Source organism: Cucurbita maxima, unplaced genomic scaffold, assembly GCF_002738345.1.
Source record: "Cucurbita maxima cultivar Rimu unplaced genomic scaffold, Cmax_1.0 Cma_Scf00029, whole genome shotgun sequence".
NCBI classification, from domain to species: Eukaryota; Viridiplantae; Streptophyta; class Magnoliopsida; order Cucurbitales; family Cucurbitaceae; genus Cucurbita; species Cucurbita maxima.
Window position 1 is genome coordinate 1,224,138 of NW_019272045.1, and position 18,367 is coordinate 1,242,504.

At 36.4% G+C, this 18,367-nt stretch overlaps 3 protein-coding genes and 1 pseudogene across 3 annotated transcripts; 3 read left to right on the forward strand and 1 right to left on the reverse strand.

The window, feature by feature from the left end:
* On the forward strand, nucleotides 1-3,418 carry LOC111465610 (annotated as a pseudogene).
* Nucleotides 3,419-4,163: 745 nt separating this feature from the next.
* Nucleotides 4,164-6,404, forward strand: LOC111465475 (pentatricopeptide repeat-containing protein At3g62470, mitochondrial-like). The gene has a single exon (XM_023109870.1). The coding sequence runs from the start codon at nucleotides 4,321-4,323 to the stop codon at nucleotides 6,226-6,228; it is 1,908 nt and encodes a 635-aa protein (XP_022965638.1). The 5' UTR covers nucleotides 4,164-4,320; the 3' UTR covers nucleotides 6,229-6,404.
* A 2,446-nt stretch (nucleotides 6,405-8,850) lies between these two features.
* Nucleotides 8,851-13,056, forward strand: LOC111465321 (histidine kinase CKI1). Its single transcript, XM_023109639.1, has 6 exons — nucleotides 8,851-8,992; nucleotides 9,159-9,872; nucleotides 9,913-10,351; nucleotides 10,429-11,009; nucleotides 11,124-12,410; nucleotides 12,553-13,056. The coding sequence occupies exons 1-6, from the start codon at nucleotides 8,876-8,878 to the stop codon at nucleotides 12,760-12,762; spliced, it is 3,348 nt and encodes a 1,115-aa protein (XP_022965407.1). The 5' UTR covers nucleotides 8,851-8,875; the 3' UTR covers nucleotides 12,763-13,056.
* A 2,223-nt stretch (nucleotides 13,057-15,279) lies between these two features.
* Nucleotides 15,280-16,304, reverse strand: LOC111465632 (nicotianamine synthase). The gene has a single exon (XM_023110111.1). It carries the CDS (start codon nucleotides 16,270-16,272, stop codon nucleotides 15,424-15,426), a length of 849 nt encoding a protein of 282 aa, XP_022965879.1. The 5' UTR covers nucleotides 16,273-16,304; the 3' UTR covers nucleotides 15,280-15,423.
* Nucleotides 16,305-18,367: the final 2,063 nt, after the last annotated feature.

Here is an 18,367-nt window from a genome sequence, read left to right on the forward strand (position 1 = left end):
CAGAAACCCCCCTTGAATTTAGCCTTCTGATAACAACATCTCTTAGAATCATCATCATTGTAAAACAGGCTCTTTTCTTCCTTTTTTCCCCCTTTTCTTTTTTATAATCTAAACTTTCCTCTCACCTTGCAGCTTCCAAGGAGAAAGAAAGTTCATCTTCCAAGCTTTTGAGGAAATGGAAGAGTTTTACAGGCTCAACAGCTCTGTTCTATCCTCATACACTAATGGAGTTGTTGCTAGTGAGGCCATTGCAAGCACTAGCTCTGGTGGAGTTCATGGAGCTAAAATGATGAACACTGAAATGATTCAGACCACTACTGGCTTGAACATGTCTGAAATCATCAAAACTCAAATTGTCAACCATCCCCTTTATTGCAAACTGGTTTCTGCTTACATTGAATGCCAAAAAGTTTGTAATTTTTTGTACTCCTCATGTTTTTAGATGCCTTTAGCAGTGTTTGAGGTTGTCTTGTTGTTGAATTGTGATGTTTTTTGCTTGAATTAAGGTTGGAGCTCCATCACAAGTGGCTTGTCTTCTTGAAGAAATTGGTCGTGAAAATCACCCTCCTAGGTCATGTATTGTGCTGGGAGCTGATCTCAACTCGACAACTTTATGGTACTTTTTGTTTTCTTAAACTTTCCTAATGTCATTTTATGGTTGGATATCACTTGTCCATAAGTTACTAACCATATAGTCTCTAAACTTAGATAATTGCTGCTTTTGCACTCTAGATCATAGTTTTCTTGGAAGAACCTAAATTCAAAGAATACTGACAGCGACTCGTCGAGGGCTCGACGTAGCTACACAAGAACAGCTTAATAATGGTGGCAAATCCTCATGGATTCTAATCATTTCATGCTCAGCTGTCTGTTAATGATCTTGTCTTGCAGATTTCATGTTCATATGAGTTTCTTTCCTTCTCAAGGGGTGGATGAAAACTGAACTTGTTTGAGTTTTGGAGAATGAAAATAAGGGTTTGTAATGGCTTAAGCCCACTGCTATCCGATATTGTCTACTTTAATCTGTTACGTATCATCGTTACCTTCACGGTTTAAAACGCGTCTACTAGGGAGAGGTTTTCACACCTGTATAAGGACTGTTTCGTTCCCCTCTCTAGTCAATGTGGGTTCTTATAGTTTACCCACCTTGGAGGCCCAGCGTCTCTACTAACACACTGCCCTGCATCTGGCTATGATACTATTTGTAACAGCCCAAGCCCACCACTAGTAGATATTGTCCTCTTTAGATTTTCCCTCAAGATTTGAAAACGTATCTATTAGGGAGAGGTTTCCACACCCTTATAAGAAATGTTTCGTTCTCCTTCCGATCAATGTGAGATCTCACAATTTACCCCCTTGAGGGCCAGCGTCCCCACTGACACACCGCCATGTGTTTGGTTCTGATACCATTTGTAATATTCCAAGCCCACCGCTCGTAGATATTGTTCTTTTTAGATTTTCCCTCAAAGTTTTAAAACGCGCCTACTAGGGAAAGATTTCCACACTCTTATAAAGAATGTTTCATTCTCTCCAATTAATGTGGGATCTCACAATTTACCCTCTTGGGGGCCAATGTCCCCACTGACACACCGCCCTGTGTTTGGTTCTGATTCCATTTGTAACAGCCCAAGCCCACCGCGAGTAGATATTGTCCACTTTAGGCTTTCCCTTCTCCGCTTTCCCTCAAGGTTTTAAAACGCATCTACTAGGGAGAGGTTTCCATCTCCTTATAAGGAATGCTTCGTTCTCCTCTCCAACCAATGTGAGATCTCACAATCCACCCCCTTAGCGCCCCAACATCTCTGCTGGCACACCGCCATATGTCTGGTTCTGATACCATTTATAACAATCCAAGCTCACTGCTAGCATATATTGTCCTCTTTAGGCTTTCCCTTAAGCTTTTAAAACGCGTCTACTAGGGAGAGGTTTCCACGCCCTTATAAGAAATGTTTCGTTCTCCTCTCCAACCAATGTGGGATCTCACAATTCACCTCCTTAGCGCCCTAACATCTCTGCTAGCACACCACCCTATGTCTAGTTCTGATATCATTTGTAACAACCCAAGCTCACCGCTACCAGATATTGTCCTCTTTAGACTTTTACACTTCGACTTTCCCTCAAGGTTTTAAAACGCATCTACTAAGGAAAGATTTACACACCCTTACAAGGAATGTTTCGTTCCCCTCTCCAACTGATGTGAGAAACTTTGTGAACTTTCAGTTGTTTTTGTTCGTTTTCTTTCTTGTTTTCTATTGTTTGTTTGAAATTTGAGTTCTTTGTGATACCCTCTTAAGGGAATACATGAATTCATTAGTCTCTTAGTACTTATGAACCTAAATGTTCCAAAAGATAGCTAAAAATTGAAGCTTTTTCCCCCCCTTAAAGGAGTCATACTGTGAGGTTCTTCATCAATACAAGAATGAGCTAACCAAGCCATTTGATGAAGCAACAATGTTCTTAACCAACATTGAATTGGAGCTAAGCAATCTATGTAAAGGATCATTTACCGCAACGTCGGATTCTCGTCCCGCCACGAATGGTACTTTCTTCTTCTCTTCATCCATAACATTCATTCAGTTCCTACAACCATGGAGATGTAATGAACTAGTTAACAAACATCGATGATACAAATCGAACGAATGTCGGTATCTTTTTCGAGTATTTATGAACATTTTGATGCAAAAAAGTGGACTATGAATGTGACAATTACTCCTCTTTTGTTCCATATGTTCATAGACGAAGTAGCCGAGACGCCGGAGGACGAACCGAGCAGCTACCGGGAAGTCGAGATGCCGGGAAATCACGAGCCATTCGGCACGAGGCAAACGAGCCAAGACCTCAAAGAAATGCTGCTGAAGAAATACAGTGGCTATCTAAGCAGTTTGAAGAAGGATTTCCTTATAAAAAGGAAGAAGGAGAAGCTTCCGAAGGCTGCAAGAATGGCTTTATTTGATTGGTGGAACACTCATTACAAATGGCCATATCCCACGGTAATTTTAATCCTTTCGCAGTAAAAAATATAGCACAAAGCATAAATTTTTTTACAGTATTTACCTTTTTCATTGGTTTGACAGGAAGAGGAAAAATCAAAACTTTCTGGTATTACTGGTTTGGATCAGAAGCAGATCAATAACTGGTTCATTAACCAGCGAAAGCGGCATTGGAATCCGCCCGAAGAAATGCGATTCGCGCTCATGGACAGTGTCGGGACCGGGGTCGGGGTTGGGGCCGGGGTCGGGGAATGCATCAAAGGTTCAAATTTTTATGACAATTGAGAACCAGGAGGGAGGCCGTGTTGTTTAGTTGAAAGTATATATTATAGGAGTACATTTAGTATCATAATCCATTTTTACCTGTTAGGTCAGATTAAGTTGTAGTCGTATTGTAACTTTTAACTTAAACAAGGGTTGTTGTGAGATCCAACGTTGGGAGGAACGAAACATTCCTTATAAGAGATTGGAAACTTCTCTCGAGTAGATGCGTTTTAAAAATTGTGAGATTGACGGCGATACGTAACGAGCTAAAACGAATAATATCTATTAGTGGTGGGCTTGAACTATTACAAATTGTATCAAAACTAACACCGAGCAGTGTGCCAACGAGGGTATTGACTCCCAAGGGGAGTGGATTGTGAGATCTCACATCAGTTGAATAAAGGAATGTGTTTGTAACTTTTAACTTGAACAAGGTTGTTGTGAAATCCCACATTGGAAGGAACGAAACATTCAGATCGAAAACTTCTCTCTAGTAGATGCGTTTTAAAAATTGTGAGATTGACAGCAATACGTAACGAGCTAAAACGGACAATATTTATTAGGGGTGAGTTTGAACTATTGCAAATGATATCAGCGTTAGACATCGTGCAGTGTGTCAACGAGACGTTGACCCCCAAAGAGAGTGAATTATGAGGTCTCACATTGATTGAAGAAGGAAATATCTGCTAGTAGCGGACAACATCGGCTGGCTAACAGTGAGTTTGGTGAGTTTGGATATTAATAAAAATTTTAAAGTTGATATTTTTTAAAAAAAAAAATCAAGGATAATATTAATTTTTTTTTTTTAAATCAAAGGTATGTTTTTTAGACAAGCTATATTTTTATTAAATTAGCCTAATATTTATAACTTGATTTTTTATTTTTATTTTTTAAAATTTTTTAAAATTTTTTACGTTTAAAGTGAAGCTGAAGCCCATCATCGCCGCCGGACTGGTTTTCTACCGCTGTACTCTCCGCCGACTCAACATTCAACCACTTCACTCAATCTTCCGTCTCTTTCACTACTCTCCATCAACTCCGCCACCGTCAAATTCATGGCAGTTCAATGTCTCTCTCTCTAACTTTCCGCAGATTTTCAAATTTCTCAGCATTCCCAGCTACCATTTCCAATGCCGCCTGTCAGATTCAACGATCCTTGGGACGAGAAGGACGAAGTTTCAGAGGGAAAATGCGCGTTCCCCGTTGTAGCTCTCTGCCCTTGTCTCGTATGTTTGATTCTCGTTCTCATGGTAGTTTTCATTCTTCTCTTTGTCAAATTCCATTTATATTGCCACACGCCTCTTCATTCTTTGTTCCTCAAGAAACAATGTTGATTGCTATGAGTTCCCGCACGATTAATTTCAGAAATCCCCCTTTCCCCTGTTTTGATTTACTAGTTAGAGGCTTTTGCGATCGGAATTCGGATTCGGATTCTGAAATTGAACGTGAGATTAGGGAGGATGATGATCGTGAGAGTGAATCTAGGGCAAATTCGATCGAAGTTGATCGTGTATGCAAGGTGCTCGACGAATTGTTTGCTTTAGATAGAAATATGGAGGCTGTTCTTGATGAGTGTGGTATCATATTGTCTCACGATCTGGTTTTGAATGTCTTGGAAAGATTCAAACAAGCTCGAAAACCTGCATTTAGATTCTTCTGTTGGGCTGCTCATAAACCAGGATTTTCCCATGATTCCAAAACTTACAATATGATGATGACAATTTTGGGGAAGACGAGGCAGTTTGAAACCATGGTTTCATTGCTTGAAGAAATGGCTGCAAAAGAGCTTTTGACAATGGAAACTTTCACCATTTGTTTCAAATCCTTTGCAGCTGCAAAAGAGAGAAGGAAAGCTATTGGGATCTTTGAATTGATGAAGAAGTATAAATATAAAGTTGGTGTAGAAACTATAAACTGTTTGCTTGATAGTTTAGGCAGGGCAAAGCTTGGTAAAGAAGCTCAAGCCGTTTTCGAGAAGTTGTGTGGTCGGTTTACGCCGAATTTGCAAACATACACGGTTTTGTTGAACGGTTGGTGTCGGGTGAGGAATCTAATGGAGGCTGGGAAGATATGGAATCTGATGATTGATGAAGGTTTTAAGCCTGATATTGTTGCTCATAATACCATGCTTGAAGGTTTATTGAGGTGTAAGAAGAGGTCAGATGCTATCAAGATGTTTGAGGTTATGAAAGCGAAAGGCCCGTCTCCTGACGTTAAAAGCTACACGATCTTGGTTCGAGATTTCTGTAAACAAAACAAGATGAAAGAAGCGGTTGAGTATTTCGAAGAAATGCAGAGGGCGGGATGTCGACCCGACGCTGGAATCTATACATGTTTGATCACAGGGTTTGGGAATCAAAGAAGAATGGACATGATTTATGGGATACTAAAAGAGATGAAAACAAATGGTTGCCCACCTGATGGGAAGACCTATAATTCTCTGATCAAGTTGATGACGAACAGGCGAATGCCCGACGACGCTGTTCGGATATACAACAAGATGATTGAAAGCGGCATTAAACCAACAATCCACACGTACAACATGATGATGAAATCCTACTTTCAAACAAGGAACTACGAAATGGGTGTTTTTGTTTGGGACGAAATGAAGCAAAAGGGGTGCTGCCCGGACGATAACTCGTATACCGTGTTCATCGGAGGGCTCATAAGTCATGGACGATGCAGTGAAGCAGGTAAGTATCTTGAGGAAATGATCGAGAAAGGAATGAAGGCTCCTCAGCTTGATTACAACAAATTTGCTGCTGATTTCTCTAGAGCTGGAAGACCTGACATTCTTGAAGAATTAGCTCAAAAACTGAAATTCTCTGGTAAATTTGAAGCATCTAATGTGATTGCACGATGGGCTGAGATGATGAGGAAGAGAGTCAAGAGAAGAACTCCTACGAACATTGTCAATGCCGATCATAGCAGCCGACTGATACATGATGAACACTATTTTTCAGTCCGTCCATGAGCGGGAAAACTCGAACCTTTGACCTGCCAATCGACGGTATATACCTACGTCGACGTCGGTCGGGCTATGCTCTGGTTGATTAGTCTATCCATTGAGTACTGTATTTTAACAGCAGACTGTAAATTTATTAGAATTTCAGCTTGGTTTATTTCACATCAGTTTGATATTAATTCTGTAGGTTGAATTCATTTATTAGAAATTTTTCTAAGTACGAACCCGTCACAAATCAAGCTTTTAAAAGATGAAACGAAGCTATTTACAATAAACATAGAGAAGGTTTATAACACTTTGATACCAATTTTAAATTATTAATTCTTTTCCAAATTTTTAGTTTCCTTTTTAATTTTTTTAATTTTTTCTAAGATTTGAATAGTTGGATTTTCCTAAACAATTTTAAGAATTCGAGCTCTAGGTTTAAGAAGTCGAGGTTGAGGTTTAAGAAGGTTTAAGAAGTCGAGGTCGACAAAAGTCCAGCCTAGCCTCACAACCATACTATGAATAGAGTAGGTTGTGACCCTCATGTCAAGCATACCAAGCGGCAATCCTTAGGAGGTGCCCATTGAGCCCCGTTAAGGTTCCACATGGTTGGAAAAGTACGACCATAACACAACACTAATGCTTTAAACGGCTTGGCTATGCTTAAGTTCCCACATGGTTGAAAAAGTACGACCATGACACAATACTAATGCTTTAAACCGCTTAGCTATGCTCAAGTCATTTTGACAACATTTAAGATTATATCGAGTTTAGCAATATCTAAGACGAAAATTTCTAATATGTTGATTCCATCTAATTATTAGGAATATTTTACCATATATATTTAAAAACGTTTAAATCTCTATCTACTTTTTCCTTTTTGGCTCAATTCCATATATGAACATTTGTTCATAAGGAGAGAAAAAGCTTGAAATTTTTGCAGAAGAACAATAGCGTTTTAAACTTCAGCAGACAACAAGCACAAACAAAGCCTAACAAAGCTCCAGCAATTTCAAAGGTCTCTCTCTCTCCCTTACAAAAATTTCTAGTTTTGTAACACGTTTGGGGAATATCGAGTTGGGCTAAGAGGATAGGTAACATGCTTGTGGAATATCGAGTTGGGCTAAGAGGATAGGTAACATGCTCATGGAATATCGAGTTGGGATAAGAGGATAGGTAACATACTCGTAGAATATCGAGTTGGGCTAAGAGGATAGGTAACATGTTCATGTAAGAGGATAGGTAACATGCTCGTGGAATATCGAGTTGGGCTAAGAGGATAAGTAACATGTTTGTGGAATGTCGTAATACTGTTCATTAATTATTTTTCTTTGGTTAAAAGATAAGTTTAGTCCTTTAATTTTGAGTTTTGTGATTATTTAATCCCTTTTAACTTTTAAACGTGTTTAGGGTTTAGGGTTTATTTAATCAGTTTTGTTTGATATGTTTTGAATAGAATATTGAGTCGGGTTAAGAGAATAGGTAACATATTCATGGAATATCGTAACAACGTTCATAATTATTTTTCTGTCATTACAAATGTCTTTTTAATCTATCAATATTTAAAAGTGTTTAATAAATTTGGTATATAATATGTTTTTAACAAATATATTATATATCTATATATATATATATATATATATATTTGTACGGAAAAAGGAAAAGAATAATTATCAATAATATGCCATTAACGGAAAATGTATACGATTACCTTATTTTATTTTATTTTATTTTATTTCCTTAAAATTCTTTATTTAATTTGATTTATGTTTTGAATTATTTTATTTTTACTTTCCTTAAAATAATTTATTACACGTTTCCTTAATTTCTTTCCTTAAAAAATGTGATTCTCTTTTATTTATTTATTTATTTAATAAAAAAAACATTGCCTGTTTTTTCATAGGAAACATAATCCATTATGGGTATATTTTGATTCTTTCTCATTTTTTTTTTAATATTTAGAATTATTTCCTTAACTAATCAAATCATAATCTATCATATTTATTTAACAGATTTAATTGATTTTAATTTAAAATATATTAGATAAACTCATAGTATTATTATTATTATTATTATTATTATTAATTCTTTCTTTTCCCATTCACCTTATTTCCATTTTTTTTCATTTTTTTTATTTTTTGTTTTTAATAAATTGTAATTATTTTAGATTTTGTTATCCATAATCTGCTTTTATTATTCTTAATATTTTACTTAATTGAAATTAATGAAAATTCTCCAAAATCCCAAATTCCTTAATTTTCTCATATTTCCATTTTTACCAATTAATTTTTTTTAATTATTATTTTGAACATTAATTTTTTATTTTTCATTTGTATATTTCTTGGTGGTGCAATTAGGTAATGATTGGAAAATTCACAAGTAGACGAAGAAGAAGAAGAGAACAGCCATGAAGCTTTTCTTGTTCATAATTTCAAGGCCAATTTCTTTCTCCATTTTATTGGTAATAAATAATTCTTCCATTTAAATCCATATTCAAATTCTTTTTCTTCCAAAATGACATAAACTATTCAAACTCGAACCTCCATTGCAGGCATTTGTGTTACTCGTACTTCCAAGCTTGTTGATTCCATTCTGGTACGGTACGATCAAACGTATTCATTCTCATCTCGTCACGAATACCTACAATGATACCTTAGAAATATCAATCGAGATGGAGAGAATATCAACTTCGATTCAACCAATTTATTCGTCAACAACCAGTTTAGTTAAAACTTTCGACTCATCTCTCAATGGAACTCAGATTTCGTCTTTTGAACTAAAATCTAAGGTTGGCAGATAGATACCTAATTCCTTGTCCTCAACTTGTTTAAATCCGACTATAATAAAAAGGATCCTTGATCTTAAATGGTTGACTCGATTTGGCCTCGAAACATTGAGTAATGTCAATTTCGTCTTCAAACTATTAATGTTTTGAATGTGTTTTGATCTTTCAGATTGCTCCTATGTTATTTCAAGGATTTGCAATCATTCCATACCTGACTCAAATTTCCTATATTGGGATAGATGGTCTATTCTTCTCATACTACACTGACAAAAACCAAACTTTTGCAGTCTATTCTAACTCAACCTTCACTGCCAAATTCTATCCTCCTCCTCCTCCTCCTCCTCCTCCAGGAAGGGAATGGAGTTGGCTGACTCAATTAGTAAACTCCAGCACAGGGGAATTATATGGGGATATGGTAGAGACCCTACCCTCAGTCACTACCAATACAAGCTGGTTTCGAGACGCCCTGAATAACCAAGGAAGTGCCTCTGTAGGGAAAAAATGGAGCTCAGATCAAGAACTTTTGTTGCTCAACACAGTCAGAGTAAATGGAAGAAATGGTGTTCTCTCATTTGGGTTTTCAATCAAAGCACTCATTGATCTGTTCTTCACTAGCATTGAACGACAAGGAGGGAGATTGTACCTGGCAAGCACTGAAGGAGAAATTCTTGTCCAAGGGTTTCAGAACATTAAGATGGTCCTTGCTAATGGTTCGGCTTCATTTCGGTTCTTGAAGCCGAATGGCAATGAAACTGCTCGCGTCGAGAATATCTCATGTCGGCCTAGGAAAGAAACTTTTGATGCAAAGGATTATTTCTTCAATCTCTTGGGTACAAACTATATGATATACTGCTCTCCACTTGAGATATTGGGTGTGCAGTTGGTAAGTCATCATTTCCAACAAGAACGTATTTCCTGAAAAGTTAAGAACATATGAATCAGTTCATAATTATAAGAATTGTCTGTTACTTATGTTTTTATTTCAGGTCTATTCATTAGTATTGCCTCAGAAAGAGTTAGCTAGCCTTGTCCACAAGAGTAGTAGAATGGGACTAATTCTTCTTATACTAACAATGAGTACTACAGTTATCTCCATTTTTGGTTTTGTGTTCATAGTCATTAGAGCAGCAAACAGAGAGATGCATTTATGTGCCAAACTCATTCAACAAATGGAAGCAACTCAACAAGCAGAGAGAAAGAGTATGAACAAGAGTGTCGCTTTCACACAAGCAAGCCACGACATTCGCGCTTCTTTGGCAGGCATTATTGGCTTGATTGAGATATGCCATAATGAAGCTGCCCCAGGTTCGGATTTAAACATAAACCTAAAACAGATGGATGGTTGTACAAAGGATCTTCTAGGTAATTCACATTCAAAACTTGAACATTCATCTCCTTGATTGTCAAACATATAAAAATTTGGTTATAATCTATTTCAGCCATATTGAACTCTATTTTGGATACAAGCAAGATTGAAGCAGGAAAAACACAGCTTGAGGAAGAAGAATTTAATTTGAGTCAACTTCTCGAGGATGTGGTAGATTTGTATCATCCAGTTGGAATGAAGAAAGGAATAGACATAGTATTAGATCCTTATGATGGCTCCATTATCAACTTTTCACAAGTGAAAGGTGATAGAGGAAAGCTTAAACAAGTGTTGTGCAATTTACTAAGCAATTCTGTTAAATTTACTTCCGAAGGTCACGTAACTGTTCGAGCGTGGGTGAAGAATTTACCTGATATGCAGAATAAGTTGATTCCTTCGAATCACAATGGTGAAATATTGAAGCATCTATCCTTCTTATTATGCAAAGACACACAAACATTACGAGAACAGCAAACCGCAGATAATGGAGTTCATTTGAATCCTAATTGTTATGAATTTATATTTGAGATAGATGACACAGGGAAAGGCATTCCTAAAGAGAAGCGGAAACTGGTTTTCGAGAACTACGTCCAGGTAAAAGAAACAGCTCAGGGCCAAGGAACTGGCTTGGGACTTGGGATTGTTCAATCTTTGGTATGTAACTTTTCCTCATGTATCTTGCTAATTTGCTACTAAATGTTTAAGTTGAAGCTCAGCTCATTGTTTAGAACAAAGAAATTTCAAGTACATTTGTTTCTATTATTGAAGGTACGCTTGATGGGAGGGGATATAGAAATTTTAGACAAAGAGATTGGAGCAAAGGGAACATGCTTCAGGTTCAGTGTTCTTCTTAATGTTTCAGAGGGCAACATCAATTCTGGTAATAACACATGTCAATCATTGGCTGCCTCAAAACTGACATTTAGAGCCCCCAGTCCAAGTCCCCATTCCCCTAGACCAATACAAACTACTAGTTTAAAAACCGAAACATCTCGTGTCCTTCTCTTAATTCGAAATGATCAACGAAGAATGATATGCAAGAAATTCATGGAAAGTCTTGGTGTAAGAGTATTGGCAATGAATCAGTGGGAGCAACTTCTTTTCAATCTACAGAAAATATTAGAGAAACAGAGCCATTCTAGGCACAGCCCAAGAGGCAGGTCAGGTAATAGTTCATCAAGTGATTACCTAAACAAATCAGCATCTGGTAACTCCAGCAATGGGCTAAATACAAATGTTTCTTTGGGTGCAATGAAAGAAGAGACAAATTACTTGCTTTCAGTATTCAAAAAGACTAGTCCCAAGGGTGGAATTACCTTCATCTTGATTCTAATCGATGCCAGTGCAGGACCATTTACAGAAATATGCAATATGGTGTCTAATTTTAGAACTGGACTCCAAGAGGCCTATTGTAAGGTTGTTTGGCTGGTGGAGAATCAAATGTCACACATCGTCAACCACAAGGGGCTAGACTCAAACATTTTGGAGTTCAACGATGTTGTTATATCCAGACCTTTTCATGGTTCTCGTTTGTATGAAGTGATAAGACTTCTTCCAGAGTTTGGAGGCACATTACAAAGCAGAGAAAGTAGTAGATTGTATCAGACTGACAGTGTTCCAAAAGATCCAAGTTCATCCCTAAACGAATATTGTGGTAAGGCCAAGGAGAGGAATTCACCAAATTTTAGAGACCAAATTGCAACAAGAGTACAACAAGAAACAAAATCAAGCACGGGGACCTCTCCAAAGAATTTGTCATTGAATCAAATTCATTCTTTTTTAGGCTCAAAGACTAGAATCTCACCAGTTAGTGGGCAACAAAGTCAACACCAAGAAATACAAAAACCTCTAGGTGGGAAAAAAATCTTGGTTGCAGAGGACAATGTAGTGTTACAAAGACTAGCTAGATTGAACCTTGAAAAACTTGGTGCAACTGTTGAGATATGTGAAAACGGAGAGGCAGCTTTGGAGTTCGTTTGCAATGGCTTAGGCAATCAGCGAAAACACGGAGCTTCAAATATTCTTCCTTACGACTACATACTAATGGACTGCGAGGTAAGAACTTAGCTACTAAATGGAAATGCACTTATTATCCTACTTCCAACTAGAACATATTTGCAAATGATCAAGTATTTAGCTTCCTGCAACAATTCATATTCATTTGAGATTGATTTTTATGCGAATTTGCATATGGTAGATGCCCGTAATGGATGGATATGAAGCAACTAGACAGATAAGGAAGGTGGAAAGAGATTACAACACTCACATTCCAATCATTGCACTGACTGCCCATGCATCAGGGGAAGAAGCACGAAGAACAATTGAAGCTGGAATGGATGTTCATTTAGGCAAGCCACTGAAAAAAGAGAGCCTACTAGAAGCCATTAAATGTATCCATAGTAAATAATGTTCTACTTTCAATTAGCAGATTAAACTATAAAATCTCATTGATTCATAGGATATAATATATATGTACAACTAATGAATTCACTGCTCATGTTGTTTTATGTGTTTGGACATGTTAGAGAGATAATCTAATGACTCTGTTATCTCAGTTTTGATAAGCCAAAATAGACCTATCCTTCTGCCAAATCAAATCTTTGAATATCGATCCAAAAGAAACCACATGTAACAATTATAAAAAGATACTCAAAACAGGACAAACATACACAAATTTAAATATAGATTGTAATAGTCCAGATCCACCGCTAGCAGATATTGTCCTCTTTGGACTTTCCCTTTTAGGCTTCCCCTCAAGGCTTTAAAACACGTCTGGTAGGAGAAGATTTCCACACTCTTATAAAAGGAAGGTTGTTTTGTTCTCCTCCCCAACCAATGTGGGACATCACAATCCACCCCCCTTTGGGGCCCAACGTCCTCGCTGGCACTCTTTCCTTTCTCCAATCGATGTGGGACCCCCGCCAAATCCACCCCCCTTTAGGCCCAGCGTTCCTTACTGGCACACTGTCTGGTGTCTACCCTCTTTGGGGAACAGCCTCCTCGCTGGCACATAGTCCGGTGTTTGGCTCTGATACAATTTGTAACGGCCCAGATCCACCGCTAGCAGATATTGTCCTCTTTGGGTTTTCCCTTTCGGGCTTCCCCTTAAGGCTTTAAAACGCGTCTGCCAGGGGAAGGTGTCCACGCCCTTATAAAGGGAAGGATGTTTTGTTCTCCTCCCCAACCAATGTGGGACATCACATTGATCAACATCTTTTTGTATCCACATATCCAAAACATTCAATATCAATACGAGACGTTAATCAATATTTACATTTTGAATGAAATACTAACAAAATACCACTTAAAATGTGTGAAATGTTGTAAAGAATTCAATTGACAGAAGCCTGAACGTTTCGATTAATATCATCACATCCTTGCTTAAAGATCATCCAGAGATTTGTAATATATGTCTCACAGAAACAACAAAACTCCAAGATTCAAACAAAATGTTTCATAGAATCTGAACAATTATCAAGAAATAGTTCAACTAGAAAGCCTTCATTTCTATCCCTATACTTGGATTCAATTTGTCAATTTTCACCTTCAATTTCTAAACATTAAATTTCACGAAAATGAACTCAAATTCTTGACCTACTTTTCTCTTACCTACAACAATCTGTAGTAGCTCGATGCTATCTTTTTTTCCTTGAAAATGAAGATTCCAGCTTCCTTCCACCGCTGGTGTACACCGTTCTTAGCAGCTGATGAGATCTGGCCGTCGATTGCGTCTTCCTTATCAAATCGAGAGATTTCTCCCATCAAAAACACCGAAATTCCTGAAAAAAGCATGACGTTTGCCGATAATTTGAATCATAAACCTCAAAAACAAGAGCAAGGGATCCCCAATCAATTCGATTACTCATTCAATAGGAATAAGAGAAATCGGAGAAAAGAACAAAATTCTCGATCATCATATAAATTAATTGACGATTTATTACAACCTATGTATTTTCTTAAACGGAAAATAATTATTAAATTTAAAATTAAAAAAAAAAAAAACTAATATTAAAAATTTTATTTATAAGATAAAATAAATTTAAATATTTTAAAAATATATCTCGAAATATACTATTATGATAACATTACCCACACACTCGATCTAGATGAAGAACAAAAGAGAGAGTATAAGTTTATCTCAAGTCTTTTTTAGCTATTATATTTTCAAGATTAGTCTCGGTTCATTCATGTACTCCTCCTTTATTCGGTGTCACAGCTTACGTGATCATTTTATATTTTTTTTATAATATTTGGCACGACTTGAAATTACCGAAATAATTTTGGAGAAACACTGGTTAACTTTAATAACACTGAATTAGCATTAGAGGTGTATACAGGTCGGATTGAATTGGAAAAAAAAAATTTGGACCGACCCAAATTTTTCAGGTTAATTGGGTCGGTGACATAAATGACCCGAATACGATATGATGGTCACGTTTAACTTAAATATCAAACATTTACGAGTTACGACACATTACTAACATTTGTTACAAACAATAATATGCTCTTAAAAGTAGAGTTGAGTTGAGAATCTTATTTTTAAGTTGGTCGGGTTGACCCAACTAAAAAAATTTCAACCAGCAAAACCGAGCCGAACTTATTCATGTAATAAACAAATTATTTAACTCTCGATCGACTATAATCACAATAATCGGAATCTTAGATATTGATCGATCATATTAAAATTTTTGAGGCCACATCAAATGGAAATAATCCCGTTAAATAAAAATTAATCACTAATTATATAATTATATTAGTAAGGTTATCACGATCCACTTTTCAAACGTTCGTATCACAGATCACGACGCGACGTGAATTGACAAATGGATACCGAAAAGTGTGGTAAAATTCTTATTTGAAAATAACAAAGTATTATAAATATATACTACAAATATTTAGATATAGAAAAAAACTACTTGGAGAGACAGATGACTCGGGTGGACAACTCATCTACTAAGTTTTTCATTCGTTGAGAATTTTATTTCAATGAAACTCTTACCGGCTTACATAGATCCTCTTTTTTTCAGTGTGATAGGATCATAATTATATAATAACGGTTTAAATCACATTATAATCGAGCCAACACGATCGAATTGACAACATCATCAGTAGGATGAAACGTCGTAAGAATCTCAAACCCTCGAAGATCAGAAGCTTCCACCACTGGATAAAGAAATGCCCGTGCACCATACGCACTTCTCAACATCAACAACGAGCCACTAGTCATGTTCTTTCGTAAATGCTCGATTACCTTAACTTTCTCCTCTTTCTCCATGCCCACCAACGCTGCCAAAAACACCACCTCGAACTCTCTCAACATATCCGAGGTGACGTCCATGATATCGGTAGTGTGGAATGTCATCCGCCTCGACAAGTCCACGTCACTTGCCACGAGCATTGTAGCCTTGGCATTAGCGGATGAGTCAACATCAAAATTGTGAAACTCGGTCGTGGGGAGGTATTTCAAAGCCATGATGATGGACGAGAATGGGAGCGCACCTGAGCCGATGAATGCCACTTTAGACGGCAGGGCAGGGGATATGTAACGAGTCAGAATGGAGAATTCGAGATGGGTTAGTTTGAGGTAGTTGGAGTAGTAAGGGAAAAGGGAGAGATGGTCAAGAGGGTTCTGGTGGGAGGCTAAGATAGTCGAGTAATGGTGCTCGAGTAAGCCCTCGGCTTGGCCGCAGAGCTTGATGAGATGGGATCTCATGGTTTGGACCGTCGAGCTGAGCTTGGAGATGTCGATGAGCGGCGGAGACGGTGGAGGAGGCGGCGGAGGGGTGCAGGTGAGGACGAGCTGGGAGAAGAGGGAGTTGACATGTTTGGAGGGTTGGAGGCTTTGGAGAGTGGAGATTTTGTGGTAAAGTTCTGAGACCTTTTGGACCAAAAGGAGCCCTTCGCCGTCGCAACACATGGTGATAGTTGAAAGAAGAAGAAAAGGAAGAGACTTTGTTGGTCAAGTCTTCAACAATGGAGTTCCTTTTATAGGTGAAAAGGTTTATGGGTTCATAAGTTGGGTCCGGTGGGGTCCGGTTAAGACAGTTTTCGAGTTGTAAACCCTAATTAACTCAACTCGATTCAACCATAAAACTGTTATTTTTCGGTATAAGATTTGGGTTCGTAAGTTGGGTCGAATCGGGTTAGGTTAAGACATTTCTCGGATTGTAAACCCTAATTAATTCAACCTGATTCAACCATAAAACTGTTTATTTTTCGGTATAAGATTTGAGTTTATAAATTTGGTCGAGTCAAGTCGGGTTGAGACATTTAGAGTTGTAAACCCATAAAACGGTTTATTTTTCGGTATAAGATTTGAGTTTATAAGTTTGGTCGAGTCAAGTCGGGTTAAAACATTTAGAGTTGTAAACCCTAATTAATTCAACCTGATTCAACCATAAAACTATTTATTTTCCGGTATAAGATTTGGGTCGAGTTAAGACATTTCTCGAGTGGTAAACCCTAATTAACTCAACCCGACTCAACCAATTTAATTTTTCAATATATATTTTGAATTATTTATTTTAAAAAATTAACAATAAATTCAAGTTTTCCACGTCACCCATTTACAAAATATTAAATATATTTTTTTTATGATAAATTATACCATCATTTTTTTATTTTAATTTTTTGAAAAAAGATTATTATTATTAAAAAAAAAGGCTGGAGAATTTATTTTAACTATCTTTATATAATTAGTTTACCTAAGAGATTTGAAATATATATTTTAAATCATGTGAATAAAAAAAATATAAAAGAGTTTGAATTAAAATATTTGCGAAAAGACCAAATTGTCCTTATATATTATAATTAGGTTTCCTAAAATGGTAGAGGTTGCATGTGTTATTTATATATGGAAGAATATAGTGTGTTATGTCGACATTCCTAATTTAGATTTGATTATGATTAGTATTAATCTTAATTAAATCATTATTAATCCTCCAATATCCATATAAATTTTAATTAATTCATTCTTAAATAATAATAACTTTGTCTTTTTCATTATCGAGTGGTTTACAGCGATTACCCCTCTTCTAGCTCAACCCGAGAGATACTTAAAGCGTTTGAATTAGCTAATAACAAAAATTTATCGTAATTAAATTGATCGAGATTCCGGAGTTGCCGCGAAAACTTTCGAGAGAAAGTTGAAATTACAAAATTGCCCATTTAAGTAATTTGTTATGAGAGATATTATTTTTATTTTTTTTTTAAGAACTTTTCCCTTTTTATCATTATTTATCTCTAATTTTTGTTTTTTTTTTATAATTTCTATTTAATTTCTTTAATTTAATTTATTAATTTTTACATTTTTTTTTTTTTGTCTCATACATTTTTGTCTTATTCTATATTTATATTTCTCGACCTCCTAAATTTTAAAAATTACATATTAGTCCATGAACTTCGATTTTTTTCAAAATTTACGAATTTAAATTTGTATATAAAACCCGAGACACCAGTCAGTTTTGTGTCTATTTAATCTCCAAACTTTCAAAATTACAAATTAGTCCTTATAAATAATGTTTTATTCTCCTCTTCGGTCAAAATTTTATATAAAAATCAAATTGAATTTGTCGAAAATGTAATAGACGTTTATTTTTTAAAGTTTAAAGATAAAATATTTCTCAAAAAAATAAAAAATTAACCATATGAATCAAATCCCATAAAAAGACAATAATTGAAACCATTTTAAAAAAAATAATAATGGATTGTGATTCAATGATGGGTTATACACTTTGATGGTGGAGCAAAAGTGAGGGTTCCATTGCCTTTCTTTTGATCGTTGTTATTTGTATCTCAAAAGTTTGGCCTTTTGAACGGCCATTAGCCTTTCAAAGCCAAAGTGGGGAGTGATTTATAAATCTAAGTGTGTGCATTGCATGCCACCATGTGCTCACCACACATGTTTGCATGTCTTGCTTCTTCCCATGCCCACCAAGAACTTGGCCTCAAAGAAGAATATCGAAACCGAAACCGACCCCACAAAGTAATCATATCGTATTTTGTTTTAACCC